At 51.5% G+C, this 20,759-nt stretch overlaps 1 protein-coding gene across 6 annotated transcripts; it reads right to left on the minus strand.

Annotated features, from left to right (window-relative positions):
* Positions 1–71: 71 nt before the first annotated feature.
* COQ8B (coenzyme Q8B) lies at positions 72–19,426 on the minus strand. 6 transcript variants are annotated; one of them, XR_006340564.1, is made up of 16 exons: positions 19,405–19,426; positions 17,275–17,379; positions 17,018–17,137; positions 16,807–16,873; positions 14,973–15,050; positions 11,780–11,902; positions 11,545–11,630; positions 10,172–10,312; positions 10,003–10,084; positions 8,935–9,028; positions 6,150–6,291; positions 5,889–5,996; positions 3,512–3,577; positions 2,760–2,875; positions 1,310–1,396; positions 838–871 (listed from the first exon to the last, which is right to left on the minus strand). XR_006340564.1 is itself a non-coding variant. In XM_043899213.1 (15 exons), exons 2-15 carry the CDS (start codon positions 17,374–17,376, stop codon positions 590–592), a joined length of 1,578 nt encoding a protein of 525 aa, XP_043755148.1. In that variant the 5' UTR covers positions 17,377–17,379; positions 18,665–18,809; the 3' UTR covers positions 72–589. The 6 variants fall into 6 exon arrangements, 4 of the variants coding, with proteins under 4 accessions (XP_043755148.1, XP_043755149.1, XP_043755146.1 ...); XR_006340563.1 differs by having other exon boundaries at positions 2,760–2,878; XM_043899213.1 differs by lacking the exons at positions 2,760–2,875; positions 19,405–19,426 and adding an exon at positions 18,665–18,809 and having other exon boundaries at positions 72–871.
* Between the last annotated feature and the right edge of the window lie 1,333 nt (positions 19,427–20,759).

The raw sequence follows: 20,759 nt of genomic DNA on the forward strand, positions 1-20,759 counted from the left end.
CATCTGCACCTGGAAGCAGCCTGCGGACCGCCCCCCCCTCCTCCCGCCCCCAGCAGAGAAAAGAACTGGGGGAATGGGAGGGTCACTTTTATTAGGACTGAAGATTCACCCCCACCCCACCCCCCACTCCTGCCATGCCCTCCCCAAACACACAGGGGATGCCACCAGGGAGAAGGCAGCTGGTGCAGGGGTAAGCAAGGCAAAGGTGAGGGCTGGCTCCACCAACCATCACCCCCTCCTCTTTCACGGACCATATCTATGGAGGACCTGAGGCAGGTGAGGGGTTCCCCCTCTAGCTGCCTCTGCATCTCCATGATGGCAGTGCAGAGGGGCCTAAGACTCTCTCAAATGTTTCCAGAAATAAATTAATACCAAGGTAGAATTCCTGGATGCTCCCTTTGGAGTGGGGAGGGCAGGACACGGGGATATGAAGCTGGGAATGTCCTACTCCCAAGCCCAAGGTGGGTCCCCAGGCCTAGAGCAGGGAGGGGAAAGAGGCCTCATAGCAGGGGATGGCCTGCTATGGGGCTGGAGTCCTGAGATGGAGTCTCTCTGACGGGTCCTCTGGTTAGGAGGCTATGGGCCGTGGCTATGCCTGGCGACTGGCCCAGTAGCGGTGGTAGGTGTCCTGGAAGAGGTCCCGGCAGGCGATGTGGGCACGGAGGCGGGTGCAGGCCAGGAAAGCCCCGGCCAGCTTTCGGTGCAGGGCATAGGTCTCCTCGGGTGGTGGGCGAAGCCGGTGCCGCAGTAGCACAGGGATGAGGCCCTGCACACGGCGGGCAGTGTCACCCGCCCCAAAGTCATAGGGGCCCTGGGTGGCGAAGGGCTCCCCCAGGATCATCACGGCCTCCACGTGGGCGTCCGAGAATGCCTAGGGGTCGGGGAGACGAGAGGCACCCAGTGTGGATATATAGCCCTCAGAGTCTTAAGGACAAACACAAGCCCTCAATTCCCCAGAGAGTAACAGGCAGCCTCCACTCCTTCCGGAGCCCCTAAGAGACAAGCAGCCCTCCTCTACTCCCCAAAGCACCCTTCCTCTCCTCTCAGGGCCTCCAGTAGACACATAGCCTTCACTCTTTTGGACAGAGATGCAGCTTCTGTTCCTCAACCCCCTGCCCCACCAGATCCACAAGCAGCCCCCCACTCCCTCTCTAGAATAGATGAGTGGTACCCCCATTTACCCCTCCTCCCCAGAGCCCCCAGTACAGAGAAGCAGTCCCCCTAGAGTCCCCCACTCATCCACAGTTCCCCCAGTACAGAGAAGCGCTTTTACTCCCCGCAGGGAGACACCAGCTCCAACTCTCCCCACCTTGGTCTCAAAGCCTGTGAGAAATTTGAGGTCTCTCGATTTCTGCAGGACCCGGTCTTTATCTCCATTGGCTGCAGCCATCACCACCTGCACAGGCGGATGTGGGCACAGAGGCAGAGGGGTTCAAGGATGGGTCTGGAGATGGGAGCTGGAAGCCTGGCCCTGCCCGGATCCACTTCCGTTCTCCTCCACCTAAGCCCGCTCACCTGGAAGCCTCTCCCTCCCCACCTTACCCCTGTCTGTGCCTCTCTCAAGACTGTTCCTGAGCCTGGGGGTTGGGGTGGTCAGGCATCCCGCCCACTTGGCTGGGAAGGCAGTGGCTGCCTGGAAGCAGGACAGAGGAAAGCAGATGCCAAGTGATGCCCACGGGTCCAAACACTTAGTTGCTAAAGGGTGTGACCATGACCCAGAACTGCCTCTGAGGTTGCCATCTCTGGGATCACTTGATGTCTGGCTTCCATACTGGATTTGGAGCCCCAAGAGGGCAGGGTTCCCAGTTGGGTGTAGTTGCAAGTGGCACAGGGTCTGGCACTCACTCAGGAGGCCCTTGGTGAAAACCCTTGTTTAGTAAATCAGTGTTTGGAGCTAAGCAGCTCTCCAACCATGTAGGATGGGCAGGAGTTGAGGGCAGAGGGACAGACAGACAGAACCGGGAGCCAGCCTGCTTGGGCTCCATCCCAGCTCTGCCACTCACTGGCTGACTCTGGGCAAGTCACTTTGCTTTGGGGGCCTCTGCTTTCTCATCTGTGAAGTGGGGATGATGAAAGCGTCTTCCTCATGGGGCTCTGGGAGGATGAAGGAGGTGTATCTGTGGAGTGCTTCACGTGGTGCCTACGCGTGTGTGTGTGTACTCAGTTGTGTCCAACTTTTTGTGACTCTATGGACTGTAGCCCTCCAGGCTCCAATGTCCATGGGATTTTCCTGGCAAGAATACTGGAGTGGGTTGCCATTTCCTCCATCAAGGGATCTTCCTGACCCAGGGATTGAACCCATGTCTATCCGTGTCTCTTGCATCGCAGGGGGATTCTTTACCACTGAGCCACCGGGGAAGTTGCCCACATGAAGGAAACACCATAAATATCATGAATTCCTATCACGACAGTAAGTGCCCTACATACAAATGAGTTCCCTTCTGAGAGCACATTCCTAAGTTCAGTTTTGTTCCGAAGTCCAACAAAGTTAGCCTGGGTACCCAGTTAACACAGTCATATACTGCTGCTTTCATGCTTGCTTCCGGACGTCTTGGGCTTGAAAGAAAGATGTTGTACTACTGTACTCCATACTGTACAGTGTAACAAAAGCATAGACCCTTGTAGAGAATGCACGCAGGTGACAACAGAGGTGACAGTGTACGCCAGACACGTGAACTAACTTACGTGACCGGACGTGTGAACACAGGTTCGCCTCTTTGAAAGTTTGCAACTTGAAGGTTCGTGCGTAGGGGACTTACTGTATTAAAAGGTGGATAGGAGGGTCCCTGCTTCCCAGAAGAGGAACCAGGCTCAGAATGGGGAATGGCACGGCGAGGAGGGGAAGGGAGACGAACCCTTCACCACTGGGTTGCCTCTTCTTGGGAGGAAGGGGGATACAGGATTAAATCTGGCAGTTCTGGTCTGTCCCAGCTCCCCCTGCCCCAGCCTGTCTGGCCATCTGTCACGCCTGTGGTCCTTGGGAGACCTGTGTGACAGGGCTTTTTTAAACTGGAAAAGGCTGGGGAGGCGGCAGGAGGGCCATGCTAAACAGGACCGTGGGGGTGGGGAGGGGATGTCTCAACTACCCAGAGAGGCCTCAGCTTTGTGCTCAAGAGTGGCCTGCAGAGAGAACCCCAGGGAGCCTCTGTGTGTGTGCGTTTGCGGGGGAGGTAACCAACTCCTTCCTGTCTCCATCCAAAGGGGATCCCCCTACCCCACAAGGCCCAGCTTCTCAAGCCAGAGCCCTGGGCCTTGTCTCTGACAGCTCTCTTCTCCCAGCTCCCCCACCCCATTCCAGCTCCTAGGGTTTAAGAAACCACTTGTTATTCAGGAGTTTCCTAATTCTATGTCCCTCCCCTGCTCCATACAAGCTGCAAAGCCTGGCTTCAGAGATCCAGAGCCTTATTATTTATTTCTTAATGCCAGATATTGTATTTCTCCTTCTCTGCAAGCCTTAGTATCTGGCTTGAGGCTTGGCCCTTCAGAAACCCCAGGGCTGAGGGGCACTCACCTCAATGTAATGGTCTGTGAATTCGGTCCCAAATTCCCGGCTTGCCCCGAAGTCCAGCAAGGTCACCTGGGATTGAGGGATGGTGAAAGTGATGCTGGGAGTCCACCAATGCTCCCCATTGTCTGTGGGGGGGTGCCAGGGCCCATCCCTCTGTCCCCACAACCCCCCACACCCCCTCCGGCCCGAGTCCCTGACCAGCCCCCTCCCGGACTCCTGGCTCTGGTCTCCACACTTCAATCCATCCTCACATGAAGCTGAAGGGACCTGGTTTTTATTTTGGCGGTTCTAGTTGTTTTTATGATAACATGTTTTAGGCACAGAAGAAAAAAAAAAAACATCCAGAGAATAAGAAAATACATGGAAGAGTAAAATCAATGCTCACAAATCCTACTACCCAGTTTAAAATTACTACCAATCAAAGTGGGGCCTGATTCTACCTCCCCCAGTCCCTACCCTCTCTTTCAGGGTCACTACTTTCCTGAAATTATTATCGTTTCCTGAAATTCCCATGCATGCATTGCTACATTTTCTACATATATGTGGACCCATGAACAATACAGTCATGTTTTGCATATTTTAAAACTTCACATACATGGCATTTACGATAGTTATTCTGCAAATTCTTTGTGTTTAACATGGTTTTGCAATTCAGCCCCACTGTTCTAGCTCTTTCATTCATTTTTTCACTGCCCAGTTAAGATCCTGTTGGATGAATATATCACATTTATCTGCTTGATGGGCACTGTGGTTATTTTGGGGTTTTGCTAGTGAATGAACACATGTGTAAATTTCTCTGTAACAATGGAGTTCAAACTATTGATGACAATCCACAGTAAGAAAATGCAGATTCAAAAATGAGGGGATATAAGGATACGCATGGCTAATTCATTGTGCTCTACAGCAAAAACTGACACATCAGTGTAAAGCAACTATTTGTTGTTGTTTAGTCGCTAAGTTGTGTCTGACTCTTTTGAGACCCCATGGACTGTAGCCTGCCAGGCTCTTTTGTCCATGGGATTTTTCCAGGCAAGAATACTACAGTGGGTTGACATTTCCTCCTCCAGGGGATCTTCTGAAACCCAGGGATGGAACCCACGTCTCCTGCATTGGCAGGCGGATTCTTTACTATTGAGCCACCAGGGAAGCTCTATACTCCCAACTTAAAAAAAAAAAAAGGGAAAAGAAAATGCAGATTATTCTGGGCTCCAGTGTGAATACACACATAAATATAAACATCAGATACAAGTGTCCCGAAACAATATGATCCCTCCCACTGGCAACATAGTCCATGCCTTTAAAATAAAACTGCTTCTGAGACCCAACAAATTGATGTCAGGACTCAGATCCCCGCCCTCCACCCCTCCCCGGCCCCCAAGTTGGGAAAACTGCCCTCCCTGCCGTGGGAGCCTTGGAGGGATGCAGGGTGTCTGTGCACTTGGGGGAAGAAGGTGGCAAGGGACAGAGGCTGGATACAGTGGGGCCATGTCATCCTCAGCACGTGGGATGGTGCTGGAAGCTGTGGAAGGGACTTGTGTTTTAGAAGGACCCCTCTGCGGACGGAATGGCACAGATCACTGTGGAAAGTTACTGAGCAACCGAGAGCCTTTCAGTGCAACCTGTCACTCCCAGGCCTTTGGATGGCCTGTGTTCTTTACCAGGAAAGCTCTTTATTCCCTGCTCCTTAAATGGCTGTGCCTCTCCCGTCTTTCTGGCTTCAGCTTCCTTGGCCCCATTCACCCCAGGCAGGTTAGCCACTTCCCCTGGCTTCCCACCGACCCCTGAGCTTCCCCCATCACTTGACCCCTCTGTGGCCTGTGCTTCCCTGCCAAGGTACTAACTGCAGGTCACATTGTCTGGTGATGGGGCCCTGTGTTGGGTGAGGAACTGTGGGAAGGCAAGGGTCGGCGCTGTCTTGGCATCACTGTCAAGAGGCAGTAGGTGTTAATACTTGGGATGTTCTAAATGAATGACAGGTGAGGTAATGACTCTTCTCCATTGCCACTAGGAAGTCATGGCCTAGCCAGAGATTTCCCAGCATCCCTTGCACCTAGATAAGTCATGTGTCCGGTTCCTAGCAACAGCATGGTGAAGAGAATGATGGGTCATTCCTGGCCAAAGCAGTTAGGCAGGGGTTACCTTCTCAACCTCTCTTTCCCCTTGCACTGGAAAGAGAGCCTTTCAAGGCCTGGGGTGGGGGTTGGGGGGCGGGGTGGCACACTCATAAAAGGGAAGGAGCCTGGGTCCCTGAATCACTGCATAGAGGAGGCTGCTCCAGCCTGCTACAATAGCTATTGGAGCTATTGTGCTGAGCTACTGATACATTGGGAAATATCTGTTACAGCAGCTGACGCACCCTGACACATCACAAGAAACCCACCTGGTGACTGGAGGCATCATACAGGAAGTTGGCCCAGTTGGGGTCCGTCTGCATGAATCGGAACTCAAACAGCTCCCGAAGACAAAGCCTCAGGAGCTGGAAGCAGATCTGGGGTGGAGAGAGGAGTAACAGAAATCTCAGAGTCATGTGCCCCTGTAAAGCCCTCTGGAGCCTGGAGGGGGACTGTGGTTCTGACCTGCCCCGCCTGGCCAGCCCTGCCCCAGGGCAGCACCCTTCTGACTGCCCCATGAGTCCATGTACCTGGTTCCGGATGTCCTGGCTCAAGCCCTGGCACTGGTCCAGGGGGACCCCTCCAGCCAGCTCCATGCCCAGCACCCGCGTCGTGCACAGCTCCTGAATCACCGCTGGCACCCGAAAGAAGGGGTCATCTGCCAACAGCTGCCTGGGACAGATGGGAGGGTAGGGGTGGGGACCTCACTCTTCAGGCCCCTGTGGCCCTGGCATGAGTCCTCCCCCTCCTCTGAGAAGTCTTCCACGGGAAAGTCTGTGTCTCGTCTTCTTTCCTGCCCTCTTCTTCCCTCTCTGCCCTGAGTGATGGCCAATACCTGGCTGGACTGACACCCATTCAGACATTTCCTTCATTCATTCATGCATTCATGCAACAAGTATCTTTGTGCCTGCCCCTAAGTGTGGCTGGAGACCCAGGGACCACTTCCCTACTGGAAACACTTCTCACCCCAGGATGAGCTCAGTGTATTAAACTCAATGAGCATTACTTTCTCATCAACTTATTAATTCATCTATCTGAAAAACAGTCACTGACATACAAATCTTTGAGTCCACAGTGATACTCGTTGGCCACTCCTTGGAGTCATTATTCCAAACACTGACTAATAAAGGGCATTCTCGGTGTCCATCCCTGTGTTGGATGATGCTGGGTGACAGAGCAGTAGGAGGAGCCCCAGGCATGCCCCTGCTGCCCCCACCATCAGTCACAGAAGACCACATTCTAACAAACAGACCAACAGTAGATTGAGATAACTGTGTCACTGTAAGATATGGGAGGCAAAGAATATGAGCAAGGCCTCTGGTTGGGGACCTGTGGGAAGGCTGGCATTGGGGGTGGGGGGACAGGGAGCTGGGGAAATGATGTGGGTTTTATCCTAAGAGCACTGGGAAATTCTGGGAGGGGGTGGTCTCCCCATACTCCACACAGGGGTGCTCTGGCCCAGCCCACTTGACACTCTCCTTCCCCAGGTCCTACTTTGCTCTGCTGTGCTTCGTCAGTTTTGTCTGACTCTTTGTGACCCCATGGACTGTAACCCTCTAGGCTCCTCTGTCCATGGGGATTCTCCAGGCAAGTATACTGGAGTGGGTTGCCGGACCCTCCTCCAGAGGATCTTCCCCACCCAGGGATCTAATCCAGGTCTCCTGCATTGACATTCTGCTTTGGGGGCTGGTATTTTTGTGCCTGTTGATTAGATCTCTGATGTTTGAACTGCTCCTCATGGGCCAGGCTTCTGCTGAGCATTTAGTCAGCACAATTCCCTCTTTTTAAAAAAATATTTATTTGGTTGCGCTGGGTCTTAGTTCCAGCACACGGAACGTTTTAGTTGTGGCCTGTGAACTCTTAGATGTGGTGTGTGGGATCTAGTTTCCTGACCAGGGATCCAACCCCGGGCCCCCTACATTGGGAGCAGGGAGTCTTAGCCACTGGACCACCAGGGAAGTCCCAGCATAATTCCCCTTTATCCTCACTTCCCCTGAGGAGGATGCTCTCTCGAGGCCACCAGGCGGATTAAAGCTACCCAGTCCATTAAGGACTAACCCAGGACTGAATCCTGAAACTGGATCCCACATCTGAGCCCAGGCCCCTAACCACTGCCTTCTACTGCTTTCGTATCTACAGAGCTGGGCTCAGTAAACATGTGGGCCATGCTTCGCACTGTGGAGGGTCTCACTGAGATGTAATTAATTGCAGTTTATCATGATGCCCCTAAGATACAACCACTGTTCCCCGGAGCTGTAGTTCATTCCTTTTTGATGCTACGTGATACTGTTGATGAATATACCATAATTTATTTATCTGCCCTGCTGGATAAGTTTGATAGATTTGGGTTGTTTCCAACTTGAGGCTATGAGTGTTCTGAGTATTCTAGAAAAGTTTGATGGTGTGTACTGCCCTAAGTGTCCCTAGAGTATTTAGCCAGGAGGGCAACTGTTGGGTTAGATGTGGATCCTGAGCCTTGATGATGCCAAACCAATCTCCAAAATGCTTCTATCCATTGTTTCTCCTGCCCACAGAGCATAAGGGATGCCCTGGAGCCCCCAGCTCTTTTTTTTTTTAATTTTATTTTTTGGCCACGCTGTGAGGCACATGGGGATTTAGTTCCCTGACCAGGAATTGAACCTGTGCCCCTGCATTGTAAGGGCAGAATCTTAGGGACTGGACCACCAGGGAAGTCCCTGGAGCCCCCAACTCTTGACACACAGACACACACAGATGGCTTCATCGCTGTTAGTCCAGTGGGTGTGATGGTGTCTCGTGTGACTGAGTGCCTGTTGACAAGTCTGTCTTCTGCATCAGACTGCAGTGGTTCAGTGTCCCATTTGACAGATGAGAAAGTAGAGATGTTTAGAGAGAGGAATTTAGAATGCGCACAGAGGACACAGGGTGTGAATGAAGTAATGAGTGAAGGGCTGGATGGGTGATCAAATGAATGAAGAGAGAAACAGTCTGCCAGCCCCACCCCAGGACTCCAGTTGCCAGAAGCTGTGGGGGTACCCACTTCCCTCTCAGCCCATGAAGGAATCTGGAGGGAGGAAGGGGGCCTCCAGGGGCCTGTGTGTGTGTGTTAGTCACTCAGTCATGTCCGACTCTGCGACCCCATGGACTATAGTCTGTCAGGCTCCTCTATCCTTGGGATTTCCCAAGCAAGAATACTGGAGTGGGTAGCCATTCCCTTCTCCAGACGATCTTCCCCACCAAGGGATTGAACCCAGGTCTCCTGCGTTGCTGGCAGATTCTTTACTGCCTGAGCCACCAGGGAAGCCTGTCCAGGGGCCTGTAGGGGCGTCAGCTCACCTGAAGTTCTGGGCACAGGCCGCCTCACGACGATAGTCACACTCCCACGCCAGCTCCCGCTGCAAGGCCTGCAGGCTCTGCTCAGCAAACAGGCCTGGGGGTGGGGAGTGGGGGCGGGGGGCGGGGGCGGTGCAGCCGTGTCAGGCAGTGAAGGCCACAGCCTGCCTCCTGCCCCCTGCCTGACCCCTCAGGCTCCCACTCAGGGACATCTTCTCTTGCCAGTCGTGTCTGTCACTCTGTCTCCCCAGCCCTCGTCCTTTCTGCTCCATGTTTTCACCCACCTGGTCTGGGTACACACTCCCCTCAGTCCTTCACACAGCTGCGGGCTCTCTGGAAGCCTCTCGGCTGGGGTCTCTTTCTTAGGCACGCACACCGGTCCTTGGGCCCCTTTCACAGTCACATCTGCCACCTATTCTCTGTCCCTTTTTTGGCCATGCTGCACACACCATGGCATGTGGGATCTTAGTTCCCCGACCAGGGATCGAACCTGTGCCCCCTGCAGTGGAAGCACAGAGTCTTAACCACTGGATGGCCAGGGAAGTCCCCCTCTGTCCCTATTTCTTACTCTCTCACGCTGCTTCCAGTGTCTCTGAAGCTTCCTTCTGGGCCTGACTGTCTCATTCTCGCTCTCCCCCCGCCCCCCCTCTCTCACACACACTCTGCTCCATCTCCCTCAGGCGCTCTCTCACATATTGCAACACACTCGGGAGGCCCCACTGACACCCCCTCCTGTTTCTGTGGCTTGTTCTCAGGCCTCCTGTCCCGCTCTGCACATCCCGTGTGTCTGTTTCTGGATTTCTGTCTGGGCTTCTGTCTCTCAGGATCTCTGTCGGCATGTCCAAGCTTGACTTTGTCACACGCCTGTACCCTGGGCTCTCCCCACCTTGGTGTCCCTTCATTCTGTCTCAAACACCCAGACTTGGGTGCTCACTCGGGCTCACACATGTGAAACACCCTGCCCTGAGCTGCTGGCCACCCCTGCTGCATCCAGCCCCCGCCTCCTTTATCTCTTCAGGGCGCCACCCCCCATAGTCAGGGTCGGGGTGAGGGGGGTACTGGGTGCCTCACCCTCTGGCAGGGCCACGCTCATCTTGAGCACCGCCAGCAGGTTCTGGACGTCGCTCTGGATGCTCTGGGCAACGCCTGGGTACTGGGAGGGGAGGAGGGACGGAGGATGGGAGTCACCCCCTGGGGTGGCCAGGTGCCCACCCCACTCCCACCCTGCCTCCCCTCTCACCTGGATCTTCACGGCCACCTCTGTGCCGTCCCTCAGCACGCCCTGGTGCACCTGCCCGATGGAGGCAGCTGCAAAGGGCACCTCCTCCAGAGAGGCCACCTTGGCCTGCCAGTCCCCGCCGAGCTCCTCTTCGAGAACTCTCTGGGGAGAGTGGTCATGACACTCGTCATCGTGGTTTCAGGCAGCTGGGTCCGTGCCCTGTGCTGGGTGCTTCACGTGTTAATAACCCCACTCGCCACATGCAGGGCCCCAGGCCAAGCTCTTGGCTGCTACCCCACTTTACAGATGAGGAAACTGAGGCTCAAAAAGAGGCCTCCTGGCCCAAGGTGATGAACCAGGCACTGACAGACTGGAAGGCCCACACTCCCGAGGCTGTGCGGGCAGCTGTGGGGAATGCTATTATGTATGGTTAATCCGTCTGCAATGTGGGAGACCCAGGTTTGCTCACTGGGTCGGGAAGATCCCCTGGAGAAGGGAATGGCAACCCACTCCAGTATTCTTGCCTGGAGAATTCCATGGACATAGGAGCCTGGCAGGCTATAATCTATGGGGTCACAAGAGTCGGATACAACTGAGCAACTAACACTTCTTCACCTCAAGATTGATAATTGTCCTCCATTATACCCATATACCCGTATATTGTTTTATTAACTCTACAGTTAACATGGTAAAAAAGAGCTAAAATTACAGAGCTCTTCCTGTGGGCTGGGCCCTGTGCAGAGTGGCTCAGAGACGGGCAGTAATTGCCCAGAGTCATATGGAGAGGGAGAGACCAGTGCTCAGAAGGCAGGCGGCTGGATCCTGGACTCCACACCCTTGCCCCAGTGATTAGAACAGCTCATGTCCTAGGCAGTTACTCAGTGCCAGGCGCTGTGCCAACCTATTTACAGACACACTCTCCTTTAATTTAAAAAATGGTAATAAGAACAGCTAACATTTGCATGTCACTCGTGGTGCGTCAGGGGCCCTCCGAGGTGCTTTGCACACACTGGTTCCCGTAACCCCATGATGTGGGCATTGTTAGAACTGCCACCAATCATAGATGAGGTCACTGAAGCAGAAAGGGCAGGCCACATGTCTGACCGCACAGGTAGCAAGTGGCAGAGCTGGGGTTTGAACTCCCAAAGTCTGGCCTCTCACCACAGTGCTTCACAGCCTCTTTCAGAGCCCTGAGCCTGCCAGGAACTGGACGAAGTGCTCTGTGCCTTCTCCTCACTGACTCATCACCACCATCCTCTGAGATGTGGGCTTTAGTGATTCCCATTTAATGAACGGGAACACTGAGTCAGACAGGGAGCTGAGCCATGAAGCTAGGAGGGCCAGGCAGGTGGGGCAGGCCTCCCTCACCAGTCTTTCCCGCTCAGAGCACTCACCAGCATCTGCCAGCGTGGCATGAAGTCGGCGCTCTGACGGACCCGCTCGAAGATGCGCTGCAGCTGGGGGCTGATGAAGCTGTTGTCTTGGGGGAAAGCAGGGAGAAGGAAGCCAGTGAGAGGGGAGGCCACGAGGGGCCCTGTGGGAGTATCTGAAGCCGGGGCTTGGTGGTAGGTGGGGTGGGGTGAGGCTGAGGTCAGGGGTCAGGAGTCGAGAGTCATCATGCTGCTGTACCCTGGATGCTGAGCATTTGGCCAACCTTGAGGGCGGCCCCCCGAACTGTACACAAGGTCTGCACAATCCTCTCGGCGTTGGCCTCCGACAGGAAAAGGCTGGAGCCTGGCTGGGAGCCTCCCTCTGGGGTGGAGAGAAGCATCGTTAGTACGGCAACCACAAAAAAGATCATTATGACACCACCGCACAGACACCAGAATGGCTAAAAAAAAGATGACAATACCAAGTGTTTGCAAAGATGTAGAACACTGGAGCGCTGACACTGCTGGGGACCGTGCCACAGCCCAAGTCCTTTGGGAAACAGTTGGCAAGTTTCCACTGAAACATACACTGTACCCAATTTCCCTCTGAGGTCTATCCCCAAGAGAATGCATAAATGTGTCCACCAACATATGCCCCAAGAAGGTTCACGGCAACACTGTTCCTAACAGTCTCAAAATGGAAACAACCCAAAGGACCATCAGTAGAACCAACAAAGGGACTGTGGAAGAGTCACGGGGTGATGAGGACAGTGTTGAATAAACAACCTATGACCGCTCACAGTAACACGGACGCACCTCTTAAACAGAATGCCGAGCGAAACAGGCCAGGCACACGCAAGGATACACTGTCCGATGACACGGGTGTAAGGAGCAAAAACAGACACAACTAATCTCGAGGGTCAGAAGCCAAGACAGTGGGGACCCCTCATGTGGGGAGGACGTGCCAGAATGGGTACAGAAGAGCTTCTGGAGAACCAGCGCAGCAATTCTCCAAGTGTGGTCTGGGGGCCCTGAGACCCTCTAGGAAAGTCTGTGAGAACAGAACTTTCATAATTATACCAATACATTATTTGCTCTTTTTTACCCTTATTACCCTATAAATGGTCAGTGGAGTTTTTTATTAGTTCTGTGACTTGTGATGCTGTAATTGCTCTGATGACAGATGGAGTGAGTGTGTATACTCTTGTTTACAACATTTTTCAGTTTTTAAATTTCAATTTATTTTTTTTGGCAAAACTGTGCCCAAAAAAAATGGGATCTTAGTTCACCAACCAGGAATTGAACCCAAGCCATTGGTGGTGAAAGCGCAGAGTCTTAACCACTGGACTACCAGGGAATCTTCCCAAATTTTTCAGTTTTAATCTCCAATACAGCACATATAGTAAATATAACCCACATAAACAAGTTCTTGGGGTTCTCATTCTATTTTTTAATGGTTTTATTGAGATATAATTCACATGATATAATTTACCCATTTAAAGCACACAGTTCAGTGACTTCTAGTATTTTCAGTTGTGCAACTATCACCATGATCAATTACAGAACATTTTCCTCACCCCAAAAGGACACCCATGCCTATTAGCAGTTGTTGTTTACTCGCTAAGTCGTGTCTGACTCTTTAATGATCCCATGGACTGTAGCCCACCAGGTTCCTCTGTCTATGGGATTTTCCAGGCAAGAATACTGGAGTGGGGTGCCATTTCCTTCTCCAGGGGGTCTTCCCAGGGATCGAACCCGTGGCTCTTGCATTGGAAGGCAGATTCTTTATCACTGGGCCACCAGGGAAGCCTGTGAGCAGTTACTCCCTCCCATTTCCCTCACCCCACCTGCCCTTGAGCCCCTGAAAACCACTAATCTACTTTCTATCTCTGTAGATTTCCCTCCTCTGGACATTTTAGATAAATGGAATCATAAAATATGTGGCCTTTTGTGTCTGGCTTCTTTCACTTAGACAGTATTTCAAGATTCAACCACACAAATAGCATGGATCAGTCCTTCATTCCTTTTCATGGCGGAATAAAATCCCATTGTATGGATATAACACATTTGGTCTATCCATTCTTCAGTTTTAAAGGTGTAAATGGATCTTGAGATTAAAAAGTTTGAGAACTGCTTGTTTCAGGGTTTTTTGATATGGGTGCACAGATGCGTCCACTTTGTGAAAACGGCCCAGGCTGTACAATTAGACGTGTATGGTTCTATATGCAAATTCTATTATTCAATAAAGTGTTTATTAAGCTTTTACTTATTTCATAACAGTTATTGAGCTCTTTATTGAGGGCTCACCTTGTGCCAGGCAGAATTTTAAGTGTTCTTATGGTTCTTTGGCTGAATCTCTACAATCACCCCAGGAAGTAAGGAAAGCCAATGCCTTAAATTTCAAGGTGAGGAAGCCAGAGATTCAGAAAGGTACCTTGCCTGGCTCTACGTCACACAGCACAGAAGTGGCAAAGCAGGCTGTAAATTCAGTCTGGGCTCACCTTAAAGCCAGACTGTTCCTCCACCTACTCCCAACTTTTTGCTTTGAAAAAGATCCAAACAGAAAGAAAGGATGCATTCAATCCTGTGAATACCTACACACCTGATTCAAAGTTTTGACATGCTCCTTCACCTGCTTTAACTGTACCCAGACACTGACCATTATTTTTGCTGACTGATTTGCACTCAACCTGTGCTAAGAATAAGGATAATCCCCTACACAATCACCATGCCAAAATCACAGCCAAGAAAATTAACACTGGGATTGCCTTGATGGTCCAGTGGCTAAGATTCCATGCTTCCAATGCAGGGTGCATGGGTTCGATCCCTGGCCAGGGAAGTTCCACATGCCACGTGACCAAAAAATACAAAATTAATAATAGAGTCAATAAATTTGACATTAAAAAAAAGAAAATTAACACTAATTCTCAAATATCTACTACCCAGTCATATTCTGATTTTCCCAATTGTCCCCCAAAGTCTTTTATAGTCATGTTTTTCAAACATTCAATCATGGCTCACACATTCCCTTTGTCAATTATTGTCTCTCTAGTCTCTTTTGCATTTAGAATATCCACCCCTGTTTTTGTTTCAAGACATCGACATGCTGGGGAATCATACCCACAAATGCCGATCTCTACACTACCCAGTCCATCTCTATTGGCTACAGACCTTCAGCAGCTCTCCTATTTTTGTGCTTCCTCTTCTGCTTACAGTTAGGAACTCCACTGTGGATGGCTTACATTTTTCTCTCCCATGACCTGCTTCTACCCATCACCACCCTGACAGCAGCTTCACCTGCTCTGAGCACTCCACCATGACCCAAAGAGGTGGCTGTGTCATCATTGGCTCCATTCTCTGGATGAGGAAACGGGGGCTCAGAGAGGTGAAGCCACTTGCCCCAGGACACACAGCAAGGCCAGGGTGTGGACCCGGGCACATGGCTCACTTACCTGACTGTACACCTCCTCCGGGCAGGGACTTCTTGGCCACCTCAGCCAGTGCTCCCAGCCCCAAGCTCACAGCCAGTCCTGGGGAAGGGAGAGGAGGGCCTGAGTGCTCGCTTGCCCTGGGGCGATCTCCTTCCCCACCCCCTAACCACCTCCCTGACACTCTTTCCTCTCTGTCTCCCTCTATGTACCCCTGTCTCCCATCTCTTTGTAGTCAAGTCTCTGCATCCCTCTGACTCTACATCAGTCTCTTACTCACTGTCTCCCTGCTTGAGGTTCCTGTTCTGTTTTCATCCCTCTCTCCTTGTCTCTGTCTCCCAGGTCAGTGTTTCTCACCCCTGGCTGCACCCAGAGTCATGTGAGGAGCTTTTGTAAATACGATGCCCAGGCCCCACCACTGAGGTTCTGGTTAAACTGGCCTGAGACGAGCCCTCGGCATGTGGGATCTTAGTTTCCTGACCAGGGATCGAACGTAAGTCCCCTGCGTTGGATTCTTAACCACTGGACCACCAGGGAAGTCCCTAGCGCTTTTTTTTTTTTTTTTAAGAATTTTTTGATGTGGATCAGTTTTAAAGTGTTTATTGAATTTGTTACAATATTGCTCCTGTTTTATGTTTCAGGTTTTTTTTTTTTTTTGCCACAAGACATGTGGGATCTTAGCTCCTAGACCAGGGATTAAACCCAAACTTTCCGCATTGGAAGGCAAGGTCCTAACCACTGGATTGCTAGGGAAGTCCCTCAGAATTCTTTTTCTTTTGGGCATCCATCCCAGATGATTCCAGCATACAGCCAAGAGTAAGAAGACCTGGAAACGATCCCCTTCTCCCCGCAGGCCGCTCTGTCTTCGTATGACTCCTGTCTCTCTTCTTCATGCTCACCTCTCCTTTTCTAAGTCAGTTTTTTCTCCATCTCTGCCCTTCCCTCCACCCAGTATGTCTGTCTAGGCCTCCTCTCAGTTCCTCCTTCTGATGTTATCTCTCCAGCTCTGATTTCCTCTGCCTCCTCTGTCTCCTTGTCCTCAAAGACATCTTAAGTCACCCTGCCTCTTGTACTCTCACCATTTCCATAAATAATCATAGTTCGCATTTTCTGAGCACTTTCTCCATGCCAAAAACCATTCCCAGTGTCTTTTATGCACTGACTCATTTTGTCCTCACACCCTCATGAGAGAAACTTTACAGAAACACTTCCATTCTACAGAAAAGGAAATCGAGGCTCAGAGAAGTAACTTATCCAGACTCACAAAGTGAGGATGCATAAGAATCACCGCCTTGAACCCCGGGCGGCCTGGTGCCAAAGCTCTAAGCAGTGCATTTGACTCCTTCTTTACACTGTGAATCAGTATCTTTAAAACTTGAACCATGATTCATAGTCAAGAAGACATTTGCATTATAACCGATAGAGACCAGTGATACATAATGTTTCATGAAACAAGACTTCTCCCTGACTCTACATCTGCACTCATATTTTCCATTCTTCTTTTAAACGCTCGTTCAACCTACTAAATTATTTCATGCAGGTTGTGACCTGAAGTCTGAATAATCCTGGTGCAGGACCCAGGGTTGAGTCCTGTTTACCTCCCTTAGCCTCCGATTCCTCTAGAATGGAAACACTCACTCACTGATTCACTGCACAGACCACGTGTAGGGGGCCTCCGCACATTCCAGGTTCTCAATAAACACAACATTCCTCTGTGTTTCTCTTGGTTTTACAGGCCTTTGCCTTCATTCTCTTTCCATCTCTCCCTCTTCTCTCTCTGATTCACTCTCTCCCTTGCTTCATTCTGTAAATGTCACCTCTTCTGATCTAGGTCATGGTCTCTCACAGTCACACCTACCCCCAAAGTTGGCCAAGCGGCTGATGCGGGAGGCGGGCACCTTGCGTTCTCGAGAACGGTCACTCAGCTGGGAAGTGGGGAGAAGAAGGTCTGAGAGGGAAAAGATGGACAGAGCACCCAGGCATTCCAACCAACCTGCCACCACACCCTTCCCCAAGCTCCGGAGGCCAGCTGCCTTCATGGGGGTGTTGCTGACTGGTACCAATGATACCTGGGGCCGGGGCGTCTTTCTGATCCGGGCCTCCCGGGCCTTGCGAATGTCCTCCTCACCCAGGCCCCTGCCAGGCCCATCTTGATGAAGTTTTTGGGCCCAAGAACCCCTACATGGCCCCTGCAAGAGACGTGAACACTGGTAAGGAGTGGAGGACATGGTATCTGCACGGCCCTTTTAGACCCCTCCCTGTCCTTTGGCCCCCCTGAAGCCGCCTTCAGCCTCTTCCCCTTGGAAACCCCTCCTCAGACTCTTACCCAGCAGCGGGGCCCCGGCCCCAGGGCCCCATAAGGCAGACCAATAGTCCGGCCCAGCTGTCCACAGGTCGCACGCAGTAGGCCCCCCACCTCCTGCCACATTGTCTGGGGGAGAAGAGGAGGGACTATATGGGTAGGAGTTGTAGGACTGATCTCTCCTTTGCCTCACGTTCCTCCGTGTCTACCCTAAGGCTCCCACCCGCCAAAGACTTCCTTCCCTGTTAATAGGCCCCCAGATACTCCTGGTTCCTTCTCTCATTGCCAAGAACCCATGGCTCTTCCCGCGCACCTCTCCGAACCACTTTCCCCGGTCCCATCTCCGCCGTTGCTAGGGTCCTCCCCCGTTGCTAGACACCCACAGATCCTCCAGGGCTACCTCTCCACTGCTCTGAGTACCCCCTCGTAGCTCGGCACCGCCTTCCTCTCTGTTGCTAGGCACCCACAATTCCTCCTGTCTTCCCCCCACCCCGTTACTGGGCACCTCCCCTGGTTGCTAAGCACCCACTCGCTCGGGGTCAGCTACGCGCTGGGGGCCTCTTGCGCTTCCGGGAATCTCCTCACGCCCGCCCCGTCCGGTCAGTTAGCCAATGATGGAGGAGTAGGTCACTGACTGGCACAAAATACGCCCCGCTGTGCGTGACGGGGCGGGGCCTAAGGGTGGTTAGGGGCACTACAGGAGCTCACATGTGCCATTTTATGCCTTCCACTCACCTCAAAGAAACTTGTATGCAGCAGACCTTTCAGTTTTTTGTTTTTTTTTTTTAACCTTTCAGTTTTTTACACGTCTTTTTTGCAAACTTTCCTCTCCTGTAGAAACTCACTTCTCCGTTCCGTGAACATTTTGGCAACCTCTTATTTGTACCCCCAGTAGGTTCAACGCATCTCTCCTTTGAACACATATGTCCACAGCAAACATTTCCCTTGCACATGGAGGAGCCCTTCCACTTTGCAAGTTCACTCTCTGTTTCAAATAGCCATATCCTGGTACCCAGCCTCCCTTGCACATAAAATCTCCCTTCCTTGCTCACCAACTTCCCGCCTACCGGCCGCCACCGCCCCATCCCCCCCCCCCCGGACTCCCCCCGCCACCGCCCCATGTGAAAACTCCCTCACATTCAGCCCTTTGCACACCTGGGCCCCCCGTTCCCCATACACCCTGTTCTCTTGGCTCCCCACCCACCTGCAGGATGGTGTGAGTGGGAGCCCTTTGTTTCCTGTAGGCCTGACATTTCCCAGAACACACTCAGCCAAGATTCCCTGTGCTGACTCAGGAGCCCCGGCATCCCAGAAAACCAGCTCCCAGCCCATCTGGGTGTGTGTGTTGTTGATGGGGGAAGGAGGACAGGCTTCAAGCATGCTCCCCCCACAACCCCACAATAGGCTGACTCACCCTTCTTCTCACAGTCTGGAATAGAAGGAGCTGGCTGGGGCATCTCTCCTACCACTTGAAGAAGGGATATGACACCGCACAGAACAGTCTCCCCCCCCCCCCCCCCCAACCGTGTCTATACCCCTTGGTCAGGAATCAGACCTCCCAGTCTCTGTCCCTGTGCTATTCGACCTCAGAAGAGCCTTAGGCTTTTCTGAATTTCAGCTTCCCAGCCTGTATAATGCACTAGGGGGACCCTGCTATGAATTCTCATTGGTCTGTAAAGAGATGACTCATTTTAGAGCCCTGGGTCTGTGCCCAACACCCATTCCAGGTGATTCAGTTTCAAGACAGAAACCACCCCCTGTACCGTACCAGACACAAGGGTCTGACTCAGGAGCTAGGTGGCAGCTCACCCCAAGGGGCAAAATACATAAAAAGCACCTGTGATAATTACTCATCCTACAAAGTTGTGACTGAAGGTACCAAGCTGGGTACCACATGCCTCACGTACATGAGATCATATTAGCTAGCCTGGTGACCACAAGCAAAGGCTACAAGCTGGCAGAGCTCTGAGCCTCAGTATCCCCATTTGTAAAGTGGGGTCATGGCATTCCCTTTAGGGTTAGTGAGAGAGAAATGCAGTGAAATAGTGTCTGTAAAGAGCTTGGCACAGAGCCAGTACAGAACAAGAGCTCTATACATGAGAGAAATTTCTTATAGTAAAACCATTCTTTTCAAAATTTCTGTGAAGTGCTTACCATATGCTTTTCTAGGCTCTGGGGACACAGCAAGAAACAATACAGACAATCTTTGCCTTCTTGGTAATGGCTTCTGGTGAGGGACACAATAAATAAGTATATGTAATAAATAAATAAATGAGTATATGTAATTAGGTGACACTTGTTAAAGAGAAAAATAAACCTAGGAAGGGCAGGGAGAGGAGGGAAGACTGTGCGTTTAAATAGGGTGGTTCAGGGAACTTCTCTGATGGTACAGTGGTTAAGACTCCTCACTTCCACTGCAGGGGCCACTCATTCTTTGATCCCTGGTTGGGATCTAAGATCCCATGTGCCACTTGGTGTGGACCAAAAATAAATAAATAGGGTGGTCAGGAAAGGCCTCATTGAGCAGACATCATCTGAGTAAAGATCTGATGGAGGTAAGGGAAGGAACTATTGAAATAGCTGAGGGAAGAATGTTACAGGCAGAGGGAACAACCAGTCCAAAGTCCCTGCGATGGAAAAAAATAGGAATGAGGTTAATGGCAGAGTGAAAGGGGCGAAAAGGATAAAATTAGGTCTGGGAGGTAAACAGAGCCAGCTCAGGTATGCTACAGGGAGTCACTCACGAGTCACTCAAGAGTTGGACAGGACTGAGTGACTGAACTGAAGGTTCAAATCTATACAATTTATATGTATGATCCTTTTTTTTTTTTTTTTGTACCTCTTTGGCTGCACAGGATCTTAGTTGCAGCACAAAAGATCTTCCATCTTCTTTGCATCAGGTGAACTCATTAGTTGTGGCATGTGGGATCTAGTTCCCTGACCAGGGATCAAGCCTGAGTCCCCTAAATTGGGAGTGCAGAGTCTTGGCCACTGGACCACCAGGGAATTCTCAGATATGTGATCTGGACTCACTGCTTTGCCTTTCTGTGCCTCTGTTTCCTTGACGGTGCAATGGGGATGACGATGATCCCACCTTTTAAGATTTTGGGTATAAAATGGTAAGTGCAGCTCCTGGGACAAAGCAAGTACACAAATGTGTCATTGTAAATAAATAAAAAGTCCTCATAACAACCCTTTTTACAGATGGGGAAACTGAGGCTCAGAAGAGACAAGTCTGTTGGGAAAGGTCATCCTGGAAGTCAGTGTTGGAACCAGGATTTGGCCTTAAGACAATTTCTTTCACTGCTCTGGGCCACAATTTCCCAGTTGGTAAAAGTAATTGGCTCCTATGACACTGATCACACCTTTTTCCAAACAGTAAAGTAACAGATCCTCATTTTACAGATGAGAAAACTGAGTCTGGGGCTCAGACTGGGGGTTGGGAGCGGAAGTTACTCCCTCAAGGGGACGCGGCTAGGAACTAGCAGAGGCGGGTCTCAACCAACGCA

The sequence above is a fragment of the Cervus elaphus genome, chromosome 4, assembly GCF_910594005.1.
Source record: "Cervus elaphus chromosome 4, mCerEla1.1, whole genome shotgun sequence".
NCBI lineage: Eukaryota > Metazoa > Chordata > Mammalia > Artiodactyla > Cervidae > Cervus > Cervus elaphus.